General features: G+C 39.6%; 1 protein-coding gene across 1 annotated transcript; it reads right to left on the minus strand.

The window, feature by feature from the left end:
• Positions 1-3634: 3634 nt before the first annotated feature.
• Positions 3635-12084, minus strand: LOC122604912 (UBP1-associated protein 2B-like). The gene is made up of 3 exons (XM_043777771.1): positions 12041-12084; positions 11071-11504; positions 3635-4139 (listed from the first exon to the last, which is right to left on the minus strand). Exons 1-3 carry the CDS (start codon positions 12082-12084, stop codon positions 3697-3699), a joined length of 921 nt encoding a protein of 306 aa, XP_043633706.1. The 3' UTR covers positions 3635-3696.
• Positions 12085-19350: the final 7266 nt, after the last annotated feature.

The raw sequence follows: 19350 nt of genomic DNA on the forward strand, positions 1-19350 counted from the left end.
TAGACAACCATTATAATTAAACTAATATGTTTAGATAGAAAACCAATAGCAACATGAATTACTAATAAACATGGATCTACGATAAACAGTAAAGCACATTCCAACAGAATCTAAACAAACACAGTAAACAATAAGCGTCTACATGATCACATTGATCCAAACAAGTATTCAGCCTACTAGCCTAGCATTATTAAAGGAATAACAAAGTCTGAGAAGATAAAAGACATAGTTCAATAACAAAGAGTAAATAAAGATGAAAGATCTAGACCAAGAGTGAAGATCAAAAGGTGTTTAGATGCTCCAAAACCTTTTTGGAATCTGCAATTTCGATCTACGGTTATTCCTGGGCGGCTAGGGCTGCTGAATCGGCTCTCTCTTAGGGTTTTGAGGGTTAGTTCGACTGAAATAGGGGTTAAAGTCGGTTTCAGATCTGGGCCAACCAGCAGCGCTGGTGGGCTGACCAGCGGCGTTGGTCCTGGGCTTTCTTGGGCTAGCGGCGCTGGTTGATCGATGAGCAGCCACTGGTGAACGAGTAGCAACGCTGGTTGGCTGGGGAGCGGACGCTGGTGAGTACCAGCGGCGCTGGTTAGGTGCCCAGCGGCCGCTGGTGGCTGTTGTCTTGCACTTGTGTCTTCGTTTGGCTCCCGAACCACTTCCTTGTGTCTTGTAACTTCATAGGCTTCTTTCATGAGTCACTTGATGTCATTTACCCTCTCTCGCATCTTCTAGGAACCTGCATAATCATATCATTCATTAAGTACCAATAGTTCCGGAATAATAACTCATTTAAGCATAGAAATGAAGCCTTTCTTTAGGGGTTTTTATCACAAAATGGACGCTCATCAGTGATACTTTGACTACTTCAAATATAATAGAAATAAATGATCATTACCAAAACATAAAAGATATGAATCTTTTAAATAACTGACTAAACTTAAAAATAACTATCTATAAAATCATTTACAAACTTAAATTATATATAGGGGTGGGTTATTTGTAGTAGATGTACTTTTTATAGTACATGTGTAACTTAACTTACACACTTCTTCTTCCTTCTTTCTTCCATCTCCGACCACCACCATGATCATCTCCGACCACCGCCATGATACTCCGGCGACGACGACCATCTCTGGCGAGAGTTACACATGTGTAACTACAACTTACACATGTGTAAGTTAACTTTCCGGCGAGAATCATGTTCGTTTTTCGGGTGTTTACGGTACGAGTCAGAGGCCCTTATCCGTTCTAAACTTAACCGTCAAGGGACGCATATGGGAATCGTATGGATTTGATGGGTGGCGATCCAAGAGATGGAGGCGGTGTGCTACGGTACGGGCTCTGCCCTTGCTGCCGGCGCCGGCGCCGTCGCTGGGTGGTCGGAGATGACGGTGGCTGGTGGTGGTTGTCTCGCGAAGGAAAATACCATTTCTTGTATTCCGATTGGTTGGATTTATTTTTAGGAACTGTTTTTAAATACCATTTTATATTAGGTAACAAGCAAATATCAAGGAAAACTACGGCTAATATATTTGAATTCCAAAATAAGTTAAAATTTTTTAATATAACTTAACAATTACAAAATCATATTTCTACAATACATGTATACATTAAAAAAAATCAAAAAATAAATGATACTTTGATTCTAGCTAAGAAATTAAATCAATTAAATTTACGATTTATTTATTAACAATAATTACTTATTTTTTCCATTAAATGAATTAATATCATATATATTTATTTCTGATCTAAGGTTATAAAATTGATTAAAAAGTCTTTAGTCTAATGATACAGTGTTTCTACAACGTTTATAAAGTTGTTTAAAAAGCCTTCAATCTAATGTTACATGTGTTTCTACAACGTTTATAAAGTTTTTTTTGTTTAAACTATATCCTCACGACATTCCATAATTTAGTGAAATCGGCTATCGAGAGTCGAGTGTTCGACCCTATTGATTTACTGTCTTTATTAATAGAAATAACCCAATTAATGTGATACTTTGACTACTTCAAATATAATATAGATAAATGTTCATTACCAAAACATAAAAGATACGAATCTTTTAAATAACTGACTAAACTTAAAAATAACTATCTATAAAATCATTTACAAACATAAATTTAGATTGATGGGTCTACTTAATAACGAACCTAACCTAGACCGATCCAAGAAACTCATGTTGGTAGGTTGACGGGTTAAAAATCTTTGACGGTTTCAGGTCGAATTTCAAGTTGGATCGAGTATTGACAGTCTACAATTGTCCATAAACTACTTAATTATATATTTACAACATCTTAATAGGAGCAATCTACATATTCCTAATACATATATAATAAACTTTTTTTCAAATAGTAGATGTTTAGTAAAATAATTTAAAATAACTTTTTTTCAAATTATAATTCAATCTTTTTTCAATGATCATAACTTTAAACTAGAAAAAGTCATAAAGCCATCTTTATATATATCAAACCAATTTTATATATGTTATACCTAAAAATATCATTATTATTAAAAAAATTTCTTAGCAATATGTTCGATTTAATACTAACGATCTTTTTAATATATGATACGACGTATACTTTTTGTGATGTATGATATATGTATAGGTTATTAACCCTCAACTACTGGCTATTAAATTAAGGTCCGGATGAAATTTAAGATAAGACCCTTCAACCTGGACCCGACTTGGGTCGACTCGAGTCAACCAAACTAATACATAGGTTGACGGGTTAACGGGAAATCAACTGTTTATTTTATTTTCAAGTATATATATCAAATAAACTTTCTTTAGTGGTTTACAAAAGGGGTGTGGATATGTAAATTAATATTGTTAAAAAGACTGTCAACGGGTACGGATTCGGGATGGCGGGTTGACAAGGCGAAAATCTATGACCCTGATCCAACCCACTAAAAGTTTGAGGTCACAACAATTAACCTTGAGAATCTGTCACCGAACTCAACCATCAACCTGAAAAAAATCGAGTTGGCGAGCTGACAGGTCAAGTTTCGGGTTAGTGGGTTGACACGTTGGCGTGTTAATTCCAGGTTAAACAAGTCATATGGGTTATTGGTTGACGGGTTGATTTCAGTACAAACGGGTCGGTTTGCAGGTCAAATGGGTAGATGGGTCAACCTGTTAAAAATATTATATAAACATAAAACATTTTCAGGTTGGAAGCACCTATTAATCTAATAAGTCAACCTAAACCTAACCTAACAAAAAATTAGGTTAGGGGCAGGTTGACTGGTCAAGAATTCCCAACTCTAGCTTGGTTTTTTTGGGTTGGTTTCATGTCGGGTTTCGGGTTGAGTCGAGATTGACATGCCTAATTGTTAGGGCTGCAAATCGAGTCGGCCTGCACCGGGTTAACTTGGGGTCAAGTGGGTTGACGGGTCAAATGGATAGTTTCGGTCAAAAGGGTCAAATAGGTTGTTTTCGAGTAACCCGGTCACCGACCAGGTATTAAGCTAGTTAACATTTTGAGATGAAGGTAACTCAAATACGACAAGCTATTCATTTAAAATAATATTAAAGGAAGTAGTCGATATCATCCAAAAAAACCTATAGTATGACAATTCTCTAGCCTTATACGTTTTTAACCAAGTATAGAAGATAAATGTTCAGATACTTACATGAATAATAAGAACATTTTAAAACAAACCTAAACAATGTAACTTGAAAAGGAAGCTCATAACGAACTAGCGGCCACGATATGAAGAAAAACTGGATGCCAAAGACTCATGTCCATAATGCTCCCTAGTTGCCAGATCTGATGTGCTAGATGAAGAGCGACCCATCTGAGTCGTCTGATATGTCCCAATACCTGGTAACCCAAGTTGAGAACCATAAATGGCCAGCATACCTGGGCTTACTGTGTTCATTCCATAACTACCACTGAGCCCGTATGATTGGGGTGTTGAGGACATGGTGTTTTGATTCAAAGCAGACACCAACATCGGATTTTGCCCAACCATAACACCAGCTCCAGGATTCATAAGCTGAGGAGCATACAGTCCATCATAACCATAACTCAAATTTCCAATCTCATTATCAGACATAGCTGGTGGCAGATTCTTGGCATTTTTATTTCCACGTTGGCCATCAACAGCTTGTTTGCACTGCAACTCACAACCATCGTATATGATAGAATAGATATCTGGCCAAAATCAATTTCCTTCTTATTAATCACGAGTATAAATAGTTACAAATGTTTGCTAAACAACCCTCTAATATTTGATATTTACATACACAAATATAAATAGATATCTAGTCTAATATACCCCCTCAGTCTAAGGAGGAGGATCATGATTGCTTAGACTGGAACGAGACTCTGTGAATAGAAGACGAGGCAGGCCTTTGGTGAAAATATCAGCAAGTTGGTAGCGTGATGGAACATGAAGAACACGCACCTCACCTGTCAGCACTTTTTCCCGAACAAAATGGATGTCTATCTCGATATGTTTAGTGCAATGGTGCTGTATAGGATAGCCGGACATATAGATGGCACTAACATTGTCACAATACACAATTGAAGCCCTGCGAACAGGACAACCAAGTTCCAGCAATAGGTTACGAACCCAACATAATTCCGCAATAGCATTTGCAACACCGCGGTACTCAGCCTCTGCACTAGAGCGAGAAATAGTCGATTGACGCTTGGAAGACCACGAGATAAGGTTGCCCCCTAAAAAGACACAATATCCACTGGTAGAGCGACGAGTGGTTGGACAACCGGCCCAGTCAGCATCAGTCTAAGAGATGAGTGACGAGAGTGGACCTGATGTCTATTGGATTATAATGACAAAAGTATATTAAGTATATATTAGTTATGTTAGTAAATATTAGTTAAGGGTTGGCCATGTAAATAAAATAAAGGCTGGCAGTTAGAGTCCCATATGGACACGACTGTTAACATGAAGCGGTACTAGGAATAGATATACCGGTTCGATATGTATATATATGTGTATTGCTGTACATTGTAAACCATTCAGATAGCAGTTTCTTTATCCTACTTTCTGTTCATTCGTTCTCTGATACACACACACACACACAATTATCAATTCCCTGTGATACTATGTATAATAATAGAAACCGTAAATCTGGAATGGGTAACAGATGGAATTCTGATTCCCTACATTGGTATCAGAGCAAGAAGATCCCGAGAACCTGTGAACCCAGAATTCGAAGGCCTAAGTGTGTTCTACACCAAAAGTATCATTATTATAATCATCACTTTTGGAGTCAAAGACGAAGAGGAGTCTTACAAAAACTGGATCGTTTGAATATATGCGATCAGTTTGGCAGTGAACAACCCAGGCAGATTATTGCAAAGAAATCAAAGAAGATGAGACGATCAAGGTGTTACATATGTCTCATTCGAGGACATGCCTACTGGAACTGCCCAAATAAGAACAGGAGGGCCGAATTCAAGAAGGAAAAACAAGTGAAAGTCGAGAAGAACGAAGAAGGAACAGGGATTGAAAACGCCACAACAAGCAAATATGATGACATCGTTACAGCATCAATAAATTGGCAAATAATAGGAACGGATGGCGGGGACTGGAATGATATTTGGTATGTTTCAGATGAGTACCCAAGGCACATGACATCGAATTTGGAACTTTTCTACAAATTCAAATTAGAGACACCGGGGTCAAGTGTAAATGGCAAACACCGCCTAAACGTTCAAGGAATTGGAGAAGTAATTCTACAAACAGAAACCAGACAATTTGTGATACCAGGAGTATGCTATGTCCTTAACGCGGGTCTAAACACTCTAAGTTTGGGCCAATTGATGCAACAAGGTTTTGATGTGATCTTCAAGAATTCCAATTGCACGGTGAAGCGTTTATTTGACAATACAAGCAGTGAGGGCTGTAGTGATACAGAAAAGGATGAAGGTTGCGAGGGAGAAGATGTAAGGCCTGGTATGTTCGGGACGAAGGCCATGGAGGCCGTGATGAATTATTGTGACTCTTTGTATTATAAAGAGAACACAATTGAAGAAATGGTGAATGGAAACCAAGAACAAAAGGTACCTTCTAAATTTAATTTTGAAAATTTTGTTGGGTTCATGAATATGGTTGACAACTGTGAAGAATTTATGGGTTGTAAAGATGTGGTGAAAGACCACTTTGAGAAATTAGTAATATGGTTCTATAAAGAATATTGGAAGTAACGGAAAGGCCCATGCCTGTGAAGATACATGGCATAAGGGTATGCCTTTTAGACCTTTACCTTACAGTGAAAGGAATGGGTGGAATTGCCCAAGTTACAATGAAAAATAAGTGGATTGGAGTTGCCTATGTAATGGGGTTCCCAAAGGAGTATGCAGAAGGTTTAAAGGAATGCTATGGAACGCATTTGAGTCTCTTAGAAGCCTATTATGATGTGGCTAAAGAATATTCCAGTGGTGTTGTACCAAAGGCAATGGACTGCACGGGTACAAATGGAATTAAGGCAGAGGAGTTGCCAAGAGAAAGGACTGAACCGGGCTGCAGTGGAACGAGTGCAAGGCAGGATAATGGAAGGCTAAAGGGCAGAGTTGATTTCGACAATGGCAAGGAACTGATTACTAAGTACGATAATTGCAACCATGAAGAACCCATGGAAGGAAAGGAAACCAAAGAAGAAGATGGAAGTGGCAAGGGAATATGTGTGGACAGAGACAACAATGATGGAGACTACATCATCGTTGAAAACTAAAGTCAGTGTGTGTGAAGACATATACTTTGTCATTAGGGGGAAGTATTGGATTATAATGACAAAAGTATATTAAGTATATATTAGTTATGTTAATAAATATTAGTTAAGGGTTGGCCATGTAAATAAAATAAAGGCTGGCAGTTAGAGTCCCATATGGACACGATTGTTAACATGAAGCGGTACTAGGAATAGATATACCGGTTCGATATGTATATATATGTGTATTTCTGTACATTGTAAACCATTCGAATAGCAGTTTCTTTATCCCTACTTTCTGTTCATTCGTTCTCTGATACACACACACACACACACAATTATCAATTCCCTGTGATACTATGTATAATAATAGAAACCGTAAATCTGAAATTTGTAACAGATGGAATTCTGATTCCCTACAATGTCATATGTAAACCCATGGCATTAGTGCCCTTAACATACCAAAGGAATCGTTTCAAAGCATTATAGTGAGAGAGTCGAGGAGAATGCATATGCATGCATACTTGTTGAACTGAATACGTGATATCGGGACGGGTGAAAGTAAGATACTGCAAAGCTCCAACAAGACTGCGAAATAGAGTAGAATCTTCAAATAGAGGGGATGACTCGTCATCCAACTTACCTGTTGTATCAACCGGGGTGTTAACAGGATTGCAGTCCATCATATTTGCCCTTTGAAGGATGTCGAGAGCATATTTATGCTGTGAGAAAAACAGACCAGAAGATGTCCGCGTGACAGAGATGCCCAAAAAATAACTCAAAGGGCCTAAATCCTTCATGGCAAAGTCAGAAGAGAGGTGAGATAAGAGTCTTGTCTTGAGTGCAAGAAAAGAAGTAATCAAGATGATGTCGTCAACATAGAGAAGAAGATATGCGGTCTGTTGATGATGCCTGTAAACAAAAAGAGAATGATATCAGGAACTATGTTAGAAGCCCAAGTGAGTCACATAGTCTGTGAACCGTTGATACCAAGCCCGCGGTGCTTGTTTCAACCCGTATAGAGACCGCTTAAGACGACATACATGATTGCATCTATGTGGATCACGAAAACCAAATGGCTGATGCATGTACACCGTTTCCGAAAGATTTCCATGTAAAAAGGTATTTTTAACATCCGACTGATCAATATCCCAGTTGTTGTGTAATGCAATGCTCAACACTATACGAATGGAGGCAGGCTTAACCACGGGGCTAAAGGTCTCAAAACAGTCAACACCAACTTGTTGTGTCCGCCCATCACAAACCAAACGCGCTTTGTAGCGCTCCAAAGATCCATCAGCTTTTGTTTTGTGTTTAAACAACCACATACAACGAATTATATTCATTTCCGGGTGTCGTGGCACTAGCTCCCAAGTATCATTATCAAGAAGAGCACGAAACTCATCTGCCATGGCATGGTTCCACACAGGGTTGGTGATGGCATCGGTTGGGGATTTTGGCAAGGGCTGAATAGTTTCAGCTTGAAGGTTGAATGTAGGTTTTGGTTTAGAAATACCAGACATGCTACGGGTGGTCATAGTACGTTAAGGTGGTGGTGGTGGTGGTGTCGGGGAAGGGGGAGATGGAGTTTCGGAGACAGGTGGTTGTGTATGGTGTGGTGGACAATTACGAAGTCGACGGGAGTAAGTTTGTAGGGTTGGTGTGGTAGTAGTAGCTCGGTCAGGTGATTGAGGCGAGACTGGTGGTGGAGAGTTGGGAGAGGTAGTAGTGGTTGAAGGTGGGGGGTTGGTTGCAATTGGAGACGAAGGCCAAAGATGGGGGTGCAAGTGGGAGGAGAGGAACTCATGTGTGGGAGTAGGGGTATTTAGCTTGGCAAATGGGAAAACTTGCTCATCAAACACTACATGACGGGAAACAATAATCTTACGGGTAAACAACTCATAACATTTATACCCCCTATGATCAGAAGGGTATCCAAGAAAGACACAAGGGGTGGATCAATTTGCAAGTTTATGAATGGAAGTGGACGGATTAAGCGGGTAGCATAAGCAACCGAAGGTGCGAAGATGAGAGTAAGACGGGAATTTTTGAAAAAGGAGGAAGGTGGGGGTTTGAAGATTTTTTGTTTTATAGGGAAGAATGTTAAGGAGATAAGTGGCCATTTGCAAGGCATGATGCCAAAATGTAGAGGGAAGAGAGGCATGGGTGAGAAGAGTGCGAATCATGTTGTTGATGGAGCGGATTTTCCGTTCGGCTTTACTGTTTTGAGGGGATGTGTATGGACAGGGGAAACGAAAAAGCATGCCATTCTGGGTACAAAAATGATGAAAGGCTTTATTATTATTGTATTCAATTCCATTGTCACATTGGATAGATTTGACAGAACAATTAAATTGAGTGGAAACGTATTTATGAAAATTAAGAAAGATAGAAAAGACAGAGGATTTATTAGCAAGAGGGTAGGTCCATAAATAATTAGTAAAGTCATCAAGAAACAAAAGATAATAACGATGTCCACCGGTGCTAGTAACCGATGAGGTCCAAAGATCACTATGAATGATATCAAATGGCATATGAGTAAACGACAAAGATTCATTAAATGGAAGTTTAATATGTTTGCCAAAAACACAAGATTGACATAAACGCTTATAATCAAGTCTATCAACAGAAATAAAATTCTGATTATTCAAAGTAGATAAAGACGATGGTCCAGGATGTCCTAAACGATGATGCCAAAGATCTTGAGAAAGTGCTGCAAAAGTGGATGGAGAAGTGACATGTGAGGACGCCAAGGCAAGTGGGTAAAGATCTCCGGTGCTATCACATCGGAGGATAGGAATCTGCGTCTGGTAGTCCTTCACAAGTAAACCAAAAGGGTCAAACTCAATAGAGATATTATTATCAGTAGTTAGATGATGAACAGACAAAAGGTTTTTGATAATTTGAGGGGAATAGAGGAGATTATTGATTTTGAAAGGTGGGTATGGTGGAAGAAAAGTAGTGTGACCAGTAGCATGAACGGGGATGTTTGAACCATTGCCAACGACAATTTTGTTTGTGCAATTATTGACACGAGTTGAGAGATTACCTGATGAATGAGTCATATATGAAGTGGCTCCAGAGTCGCAATACCAGTTAGGATCCGGGTGCAAGTTGAGTGCTGCCAAAGCCTGGGGAATGTTGGTGGTAGTGTAGTTGTGCTGCTGATAACCTGGTGGTGTACTTCTGAGTATGCCTGCAAAAGAAGGGCCACTCCCACGTCCAGGAGCGGTGGGAGTAGTCAGGTATGGGGCTGGAGGGGGGAACCACGACTGTTGAGGATACCATGGGGAAAAAGCTTGAGGATACCATACTGGTGAGAGGTACCCACGACCACGTGACTGACCCCGACCCCGGAAACAACCCCCACGACCCCTGCTCCGAGGAGCATAAGAAGCCGGTCGAGGAGCTGAATGCGTGGGAGGCTGAACAAGTGGTGTTTGTGGTGTAACGGCAGTAGGGGCAGCCGGGGGTGCAGGGGGAGTCGGTGGTGCTGGGGGTGTAGCAATAAAAGCCGACTCGGATGAACCTTGATTTGCTTGACGAGATTCTTCCATAAGTAACTGTGATCAGGCACCATAAAAATCTGGCAACGGGTTGATTTGTTGAATGATGGACGCAACCGTGCTAAAGCGGTCGTTGAAACCAGCAATAATCTGAAGAACCAATCGCTTTTCGGAGACAGGGGAGCTAACATTCGCCAGTTGATCTGCAATTAACTTCAGTTCTTGACAGTAAGAGGATATGTCAGGGAAGGAATTCAGCTTGGTGGTGGAAAACTTATTTTCCAAATAAACAGTTCTGGTACTTGCATTATCATGAAAAATCTTCTCTAGTGTTTCCCATGCACATGGCGCTGTGGTATCCGGCTTTAGAATAGTCTGTAGGAGGTCGGTTGATATAGTTGCATACAACCATTGAAGCACGATCGAATCAATACGATCCCAGTTGGGGGGTTTTTCAACAGCCTTGCCTGAAGAGTTCGGCTTGTCAGGAGAGGCGTCAGTAGAGTCGGTGGGAGAGGAGATGATGTGGTCGATGGCTTCGTGAGCACGACAATGGGTTATGAAAAGTAGTCGCCAGGAGACATACTGGCTGCTGTTCATCTCAAGTGTGACGGGAATGAGAGATTTAATATTGGTGACAGTGGTTGTTGGGTGTAGAGGGGCTGCCATGGTGTCGATTAGGAGATAGATCGACTGGACAGAAAATAGGAAGAAGAAATAGGAGGGTTACGTGATTAAAGAAGGGAGAAAAAGAAGAGAGCGGCCAAAATCAATTCCCTTCTCATTAATCACGAGTATAAATAGTTACAAATGTTTGCTAAACAACCCTCTAATATTTGATATTTACATACACAAATATAAATAGATATCTAGTCTAATAGTATTCCTTATTGGGTTCTTCTAGAGCTTTCTTGCACCCTTCAGCTGTCTTGTATACAAACATGGCAAACCCCTTGAATTTTACAGTAGCATTGTCAACCCCCAATGGCCCTTCGTCAATCTCTCCAAACTTGGCAAAGTAGGACCTAAGTGCATTGGGATTCACATGGGACCCAACATTTGCAAGAAAGATCTTTCGTCCAATAGTATTTTGTGTAGCAGTGTTCTGGTTGTTACTAGGTCCACCAGGTCCTGCAGAAGCTAACTGGCAAGTAGCCATGCGGCTTCCTATCTTCTTTTGTGTCTTTTTAAGGGACGTACTTGCACTTTTTCGGTTCTTGAAAAGAACAAAGCCATAGCCTTTGGCCTTCCCGGTTACTTTATCCGTAACAACTGTATACTCTTCGATATCACCATATTTTTTTAAGGGTGGAGATCCCCTCAAGTTGAAAGTTAAATAGTCAACATTAAATTAGTCAGATGTCAACATTTAATAGTCAACATTAAATAGATATTGATGTCATTCAAGAAATGTTTATAGCCTTAAAATTATTTTGATGGGATCGATCTCATGCCGACAATATTGACCCAAATCCCAAATATTGGGTGATTTTGGTTCATCAATCTGATTTTGTGGATCGCAATGGATTCTTTGTAATTGCTACGCGGGTTGTTCTGGGCTGTGTATAAATAGCTATATGTCTTGAACGGGTCATAATGGGCAATGAAGCCATGAAGTTGGGCGGTTGCGACCTTAATTGTTGAAAAAAATACAACTTCAAAGTAAAACACTCAGGCAAATTAATTAACTAATATTGCATGCTCCTCACGTGTGTTAATTGTCAAAGTGACACTCAATTGTTTTTGCATATTATAATTCCATAAAATGCTTTACATTTATTTTCATTTATATTATATAAATAATTTGAATATTAATATTATTTTCTTAGTATCATATAAACAAAATATATTAAACTTGATACACAATGGCGAAACCACGTTAAAACCAGGCAGGGCCATGGCCCATCCCAACATACTAATAATGTTATATTTGTACGTATAAATTTACAAGGTTTTCATTCGACGAGTGTGCTTGGCCCATCCAATGCAACTTATATTTGAAATGAGGCCCACTAACTTATTTTGAAATTAGAATATCAGTGGCTACATTGTTTGCAAAACAAATTAAAATATACGAGCATAATGCTCGCGCGTTGCGGCGGCTAGAAGGTGAGAAAGGCAGGCGGTGGTGGAGATCGAGGGAGGCCATGGAGAAGGAGGGCGACAACCGAGAGTGATAGAAAATCGATAGAGTGTATAATGATTAGAGAGAAAATTAGGGAAAGGGGAATATATATAAGGGTTTTATGTTTTAAGTAGGGGTATTTTGGGAAGAAAAATTTTGCTTAATTTCTTAATCTCAATCCTCTTTATAAGGGATTATAGATAATGTTGTTTCTCTCTTACTTAATTAATAACAATCGCAGTTTTTTCTCTGAAAAAGTTTAAAAATCTTTATTTAATCGTGCCTTTTCAGCTCTATCTAACAAAAGTATAATAATTTCATCCGGTCATTAGTTTTATGAAATGTTTTATGTTTTTGAGATTATTACGTATTGATGTAATTAATTATGACCAAATGTCCATGTTATGTAAAAATATTATAAAATGTTTATGTTATGTAATCAACTTTCAAATCCCGATTATAAGATGTACCTGACAAATAAAAAACTTACACATGACAGCTTATATGGTTACCACATATATCCAGTTACATCCAATAACCAGGATTTGAAAGTAGCTTATATGGTTGTCACATATACCCAGTTACATCCAATAAACATGATTTGAAAGTTCATTACATTACATAGACTTTTCACGAAATCTTTAAATAATATATACATTTCGTCATAATTAGTTACATTCATAGGTATTAATCCTTTTTTTTTTCAAATCTCTAATAATTTATACATGGTCTTTTAAATTTTCATGTCATAGCAGAGTTTAAATTACTTGTGTTAATTAGCTAATATTGTTTTAAAATTTTATTGTAATTTTTTTATATATATTATCCGGCTTTTTCTTTAAACAATTTCTACCCTTTATATCTCGTTGTTCAGTTTCGGCCCATCCAAGGTATAATTTCTGGCTTCGCCATTGTTGATACATAATTTTCTGTAAGTCCCAACTATTACTAGATGGGTGCTAAAGACACCTCTATGTCGATGGTGAGTGAACTTTGCAACACGATCAATTAATATGGATATGACCAGTTTAGATTGATCAAGTACCAGGTTAACTGGAGATAGTGTATTAAGGTGACTGAATATGTAAATTAATACAATGCACTAACAAGTAAGTAAACTGGTGAGACAATGTATAATTTTCAAGTGTATTTTATTTATTGATTGTTTAAATAAAATACAAGGTTGTTGCGAAACCAAGATAATACATGAATGTAAATATCCTAACAACCCATGAATTACAATTGATCTAAACTTGGAAATTCTCCTAAACAATCGAAACACTTAGAGTTGTGAAATGTTCCTTTTTGCGATTGAGAGAATATTGCACAAGTTCACCAATATTGCAGAATATATGTATTTGCAAAGTTACTGAAAATGCTTGTGCAAGGACCTCTATTTATAGTCGAAGATTGAGCATGGGGATCTCAACTTCGACATACAAATATGGTTGACAGCACACAAAAGTATTGTTTAAATAATCTTTTGTGTGTGCTAAATAAAGTAAGACAAAATGTTACTTTATTCAACCACTCTACATCTTTGCACCTTTATCCAAAGACAATATCATTGTCCGGTTAAAAGGATGTAGAGTAAAAAGGTCCTCATCGTAATCAGTGTAAAGCTTTGTAAGAGCATTTATACTGGAGGATTCTCCAGTTGATTTATCTGGTAGATTGTCAACTGGGCTTCGCTGTCATTGCCAATCTCTATCTTCCATTTGTTGTCTTTGACTTCAACTGGAAGGTCTTCAGATTCTAGTCTTCTGATCTCAACTGGAGGACGCCAACAGTTGCTAAACCTGTACAATGCAACTGGACTTCTAATATTTCGGACAATTCTGCATGCTCTCCAGATGTCGCTGGAGAGCTCCAGTTTAGCTTAAACTGGTCCTAACAAATTCCCCCTAATTGTCCTGAAATATTGTCAAGTATTTTCAAACTTGTTTCTATACAAGTTTAAGTTTGAAATACTTGAGTTTGATAAAACCTATTAAGTTTCCAAGACATTTTTATAGATCATCAAATGTCTTGGATTTCGTTTTAAGTGTTTGTAGATCTTATCAGATATCTTACTTGTGAGTTACAATCTGGAAACTTGTATATACACAACAATTACAAATAAGTTACAAGAAAGTACACAAAATTACAAGCAGATAGTTAGAAGGAAAACTTAAACAGATGGCCCTTCGCCAGTTTTTCTTCTTTTTGTGACTGATGAAATTGGCTGAGTATCTTCAGGATCAAGGCCTAATCTTTCTTCAATGTTTTCCTTGAACTTGATAAGATTTTGCAATACGTACTCCCAGCCTTTTTCAACCTTATTCTTCCTCTGCCTTCCTTCCAGTAACCTCAACATCTCTACATGTTCGGAATGACCATACTGATGGACATCCGGGTTCTCAGTTGTTCTCTTAGGCCCACCAAAGTATTGTACCTCAACAACAAAATGCTTAGCACCAGGCTTGATCGAAACCTTAACATCAGTAATCTTGCCTCTATTGTGCCTTCGACGCTGTACATCTGACAAATATGTGCGAGCTTCAGATTCATTTGTCAGTTTAATTTTGCTCGTGCTCAGCTTTTGTGTAGCAGCTCGAATATCATCAGTTGTGGGTTCAGATGGTTCTACCCAAGTCCTCAGATTTGCATCCCTTGGCAAAGCCTTTTGTTTTCTTCCTTTGGACTTGGGTGGATTCAACACTTTGGTGACCGCCTTCTTTACCTGCTCAGTCCTCTTGAGAATCCCTTCAGACCTGATCTCTCTGGCCTTCTCCACCGACACATTCAAACACTTAGCATCCAGTTCAGCCTCATCATCCTGGTAGTGTTTGTCCAGTTCAACTTCAAGCATCTCCTTCAGTGCATTGACTATTCTTGGATCTTCTTTGATCTTCTTGTATTCAACAAGTGTCAAGCCAAGGAGTTGAGCATCAGTGATATCAACAAGAGGGGTTGGAAGACTTCTTCTAGATTCGAATTGGTTCACCTTCATTTGTTTCTTCCTTTCCTTGACCAGGTATCCCACTCTTGCTAACTTCTGACTCTCGCTTTCAGTAACTGGAGGCAACAAATCAACATTGCCTTTCCCTTATCAACAATGGTCTTTCCCTTATCAACACTCCCCTTTACCACATCATCAAACACCTCAATCTCCTGCTCACCAGCCTCAGTACTGGTAGCCACCACTAACTCCTTCCCTTTACCTGAAGTCTCCATAAGAGTGCGAGGGGCATGTACCGACCTTTCCCCCTTGGCAGCATCTAGGCCTTGCCTGATGGCTTCAAAATCGGCATGACTAGAGGGCAAGCGATCTAGAGGCTGCCATGATTGCATTGTCTTGCACTCTTTGAAGACTCCACAAATCATACGAACTGTCCTCCACAAATGATTTATCTCCTGAGACTGAGTCATAACATTTCCACTTGTCTGCTCTTGACTCTTTAAAATTTGTTTAAGTATTGAGAGATCATCTGAAGAGAGCCCAGTTGCAGGGACTTCCTTAACACTTTCAGTAACAACCTCCCTCCCTTTGCCAACTTCAGTGGTCAGATCAGATATGGCAGATGAGTGTTCAGATACTTTGCTGGCCAGTGTATCCAGACTGCACCTCAACCGATCAATCTCAGATGTAATTGGAGTGAGATCGACCTGGGGCGCTGCAATCTTGGTGATCTCAGACATCACCTTTTCAATTAAACTTCTCTCACTGGCAGCCAAAGTTTCTTCAATCTTGAGACCTACTGAAGAGGCCAACTGACTCCCAAACTCTGTCACATCTAGGCCAGGTTTGCTACATAAATCTTGCACCTGCCTTTCCAGATTCTTAATATCAACCTCTGATGATCTGACAGTACTGTTCAGCAGGTTGGATATTGAAGATGTGACTCCAGATTGAGTTAGTGCGAACGCCTCCCTTAAAGATGTTGCCAGTTGATTGGAGGATTCCACTAACTCGTTCAGCTTTCCAAACACCAAGTCCTCATTAGCTGAGAACTTGTTTATCCCCAGGTCAACCACTTTGATATTCTGCATATGATCCTTTTGGTACCTGGAGAGGGACTTGGTGTTTTTGTCCAGTGTCTTTTGAATCTCTTCCACCCTCGCGAGAAGGTTCGAGAGATCGGCTTGAAAAGACACAAATTGGCTTTCCAGTGACTGAGGGGAAGGTGTCACTGGACCAGCCGAAAAAGCTACAGGTGCAACTGGACGAGGTATGACAATGTTTGCTTCTCCAATTGCAGTAGCATCAGTTGATAGAAGAGGAGGGGTTGTAGAAATGAAGGGAAGAGATTCAATATGTCGTTCATGCTGAGAATGCTCAGGTGTGAATGACGGCGACGGTGGTGTTAGGATGTGTCTATTTCTAGGCACACCCATAGAAGAAAGTAGTTGGCGAGAGGCGAATATTGGAGGTATATCTAAGCTTTGTATATTTGTTAGGGAAACTGAAACATGTGGTTCTTGGGGTTGACCAAGGAGAGAAGGGAGCTGATCAAGTACAGTTGCATCAGCCATCTGCTGGTCAGATTCCGTCTCAGATGAGTCCGAAGACTCAAGCTGAAACTCACCCTCATTTATGCCAAGATTCATAAATGTTGGGGGTGGCTGAACAAGTTGTTCAGACTCCTGATGACCAGTTTGAGTTGCCTCAATGGTATCATCAGTTCTAGGATCCGTTGCCGAAGCATCTTCTCCCTGGACAGAGGTGACTGGTGCCTCAACTACAACTGCTCTATCCTCAGTTGCAGTATCACCGGTAGCGGCTTCAGAGACCACAGTCACAGATTGTGACTGGTCAGGTGCAACAAGTCCAGATCTGGATCTCCTTCTGCTTTTGGAAGATCTTCTTGCTTTAGGAATCGCCTGGACTCCTGCTTCTGCCACAGTTACCGCTCCAGTAGACGAACCGGTGGGTCCCTCATTATTTTGAGGCCCGCCCAGTTGCCTTTCTGACTCACCAGATTGTGGTGCATCAGTTTTAGAGAATGCAAAGATCATTCTCGGGGACATCTGGACTTCATCAGAAGTGGACACCAGGTTGTCCAGATTCCTCAACAGTTCTGGCACAGAGAACAAGGATTGTGTGTTGTTGTACTCTTCTCTGCCTAGAACCTGAATGAAACAAAGGGACAAGAATCTCGAAAAGGGAATACAAGGACCCCTGTTGCCCTTCAGCTTAAACACCAGGCTTCTGAACAGAATACCAGCAAAGTCCACCCTCAGCCCATTCCAAAGGCAGTAAGCCATCTCTACCTGGAAGGAGTTTATCTGGTCCAATCCACCAGAACTCCCTCCCAAACTTTCCACCAAGTGGACCATAAAGAACTTCCAGGATGGTGAAAGCCCTTTCATTGTAATGGACCCCTTGGTCTTCAAAACATCCCCCTCCACCATCTCCTTATTTCCCATGTCAAGGAAGACCTGGCGGAAATTAATGTTGGAGGAAATCACCACTGGATTTTCATTTTGTCTCCAGTAGTTGAGGTTAAGGGCTTCCCTCAACGTTTCAGTGGTGATGGTACACGGGACTGACCCATCCTTTAGAGAAAAGGAGATGGATGAGCAGTCATCAGAAAGAGAGGCAGTGTACCAGAACTCACACAAGTAGTCATGAAACAGCTTGTGTGGAATGAAAGAAAAGGCATCGTTGAGGGGAGAAATCCGGAGAAAGGATTGGATTCTCTCTATAAGAGAGTCAGCGGCCTGGAGCCCTTGAAGAGATGCCATTGGATTATTTGGATTTAATTTTATAAGTTTAGAACTTATGGGAGCACCAGTGGCACGAATAACATTTTGTGATGGATTGTACTCAGCAGTGAGTAGATTCAGATCACGAGAACGAGATGAAGAAGAAGATGATTTAGGAGCCATTTGTGAAATTTAATTTAGGGTTTTAGACTTAAAGAAGAAAGAGAGAAAGGGATCTCGAATTGTGAATGATTGGAAGAGTAAATGAAGGAATTTTGAGTGAAGTAAATGAGACGGATATTTTTTGGTGGTATATATAGGCAGTAAAATATTGCCAATATATATACGAAAAGATATTTTTAGTCCCCAAAAGTTTGAAATAATTTGTAAAAAGTGATTTTCCGAAATTTTGAGAGTTCAAAAATATTTAATACCTCCCATCAAGCATTTAATGCTACGACGGCTGGTATTCCCACTCACCCACTAACTTCATCAATACCCATAAAAAGTGCAGTACATTTCACCAAAAAGTCTTGACACGTAAGACATGTCAGGTGACGTTTGTGAGTGCGAGGTTAGCACTCAGTAACATCACGTGTCACAAGTATCCACCAAGTAAAACATAACGTTATGAAATCTGGCTGACTACCATTTTGAGACAAGACCAAACTAGCAAACTGGAGAAATTTTTCAGATGCCAGTTTCAACTGATGACTTTCAGTTGCATTTTTCAATAAAAACAAATTTTATTTTGAAAAATTTTTTTGAGTCTTTTCCTTCCTAAAAATGTGATCCATTTGATCAATGACTAGTCTTTGAGTACATCAAGGCGTTCAATCTCCAACCAATCAAGGATCACCTGGACCATCCTCAACTGAAGGGCCTCTCCAGTTTAATGAGGATTTAACATACCCAGTTCACTGATGAGATGTTTAAAAGTTTTCTCATCAAGAGGTTTTGTAAAAACATCAGCTAACTGTTTATCAGTGGGGATGAAATGTATTTCAATATCTCCTTTCATAACATGATCACGAATGAAGTGATACCTGATATCAATATGCTTTGTCTTTGAGTGCATCACTAGGTTGTGAGATATAGCAATTGCACTGGTGTTGTCACAAAATATTGGGGTTCTTGTGAATTTCATACCATAATCAAGCAACTGGTTTTTGATCCAGAGAATCTGGGCACAGCAGCTAGCCGCAGAAATGTATTCTGCCTTAGCAGTAGACATTGAGACCGAAGTCTACTTTTTACTGGTCCAACTTACCAGTTTTCCCCCTAGGAAGTGACATCCACCAGTTGTGGATGTTCTATCAATCTTACAACCTGCATGATCTGAATCTGAATAA

Source organism: Erigeron canadensis, chromosome 6 (assembly GCF_010389155.1).
Source record: "Erigeron canadensis isolate Cc75 chromosome 6, C_canadensis_v1, whole genome shotgun sequence".
NCBI lineage: Eukaryota > Viridiplantae > Streptophyta > Magnoliopsida > Asterales > Asteraceae > Erigeron > Erigeron canadensis.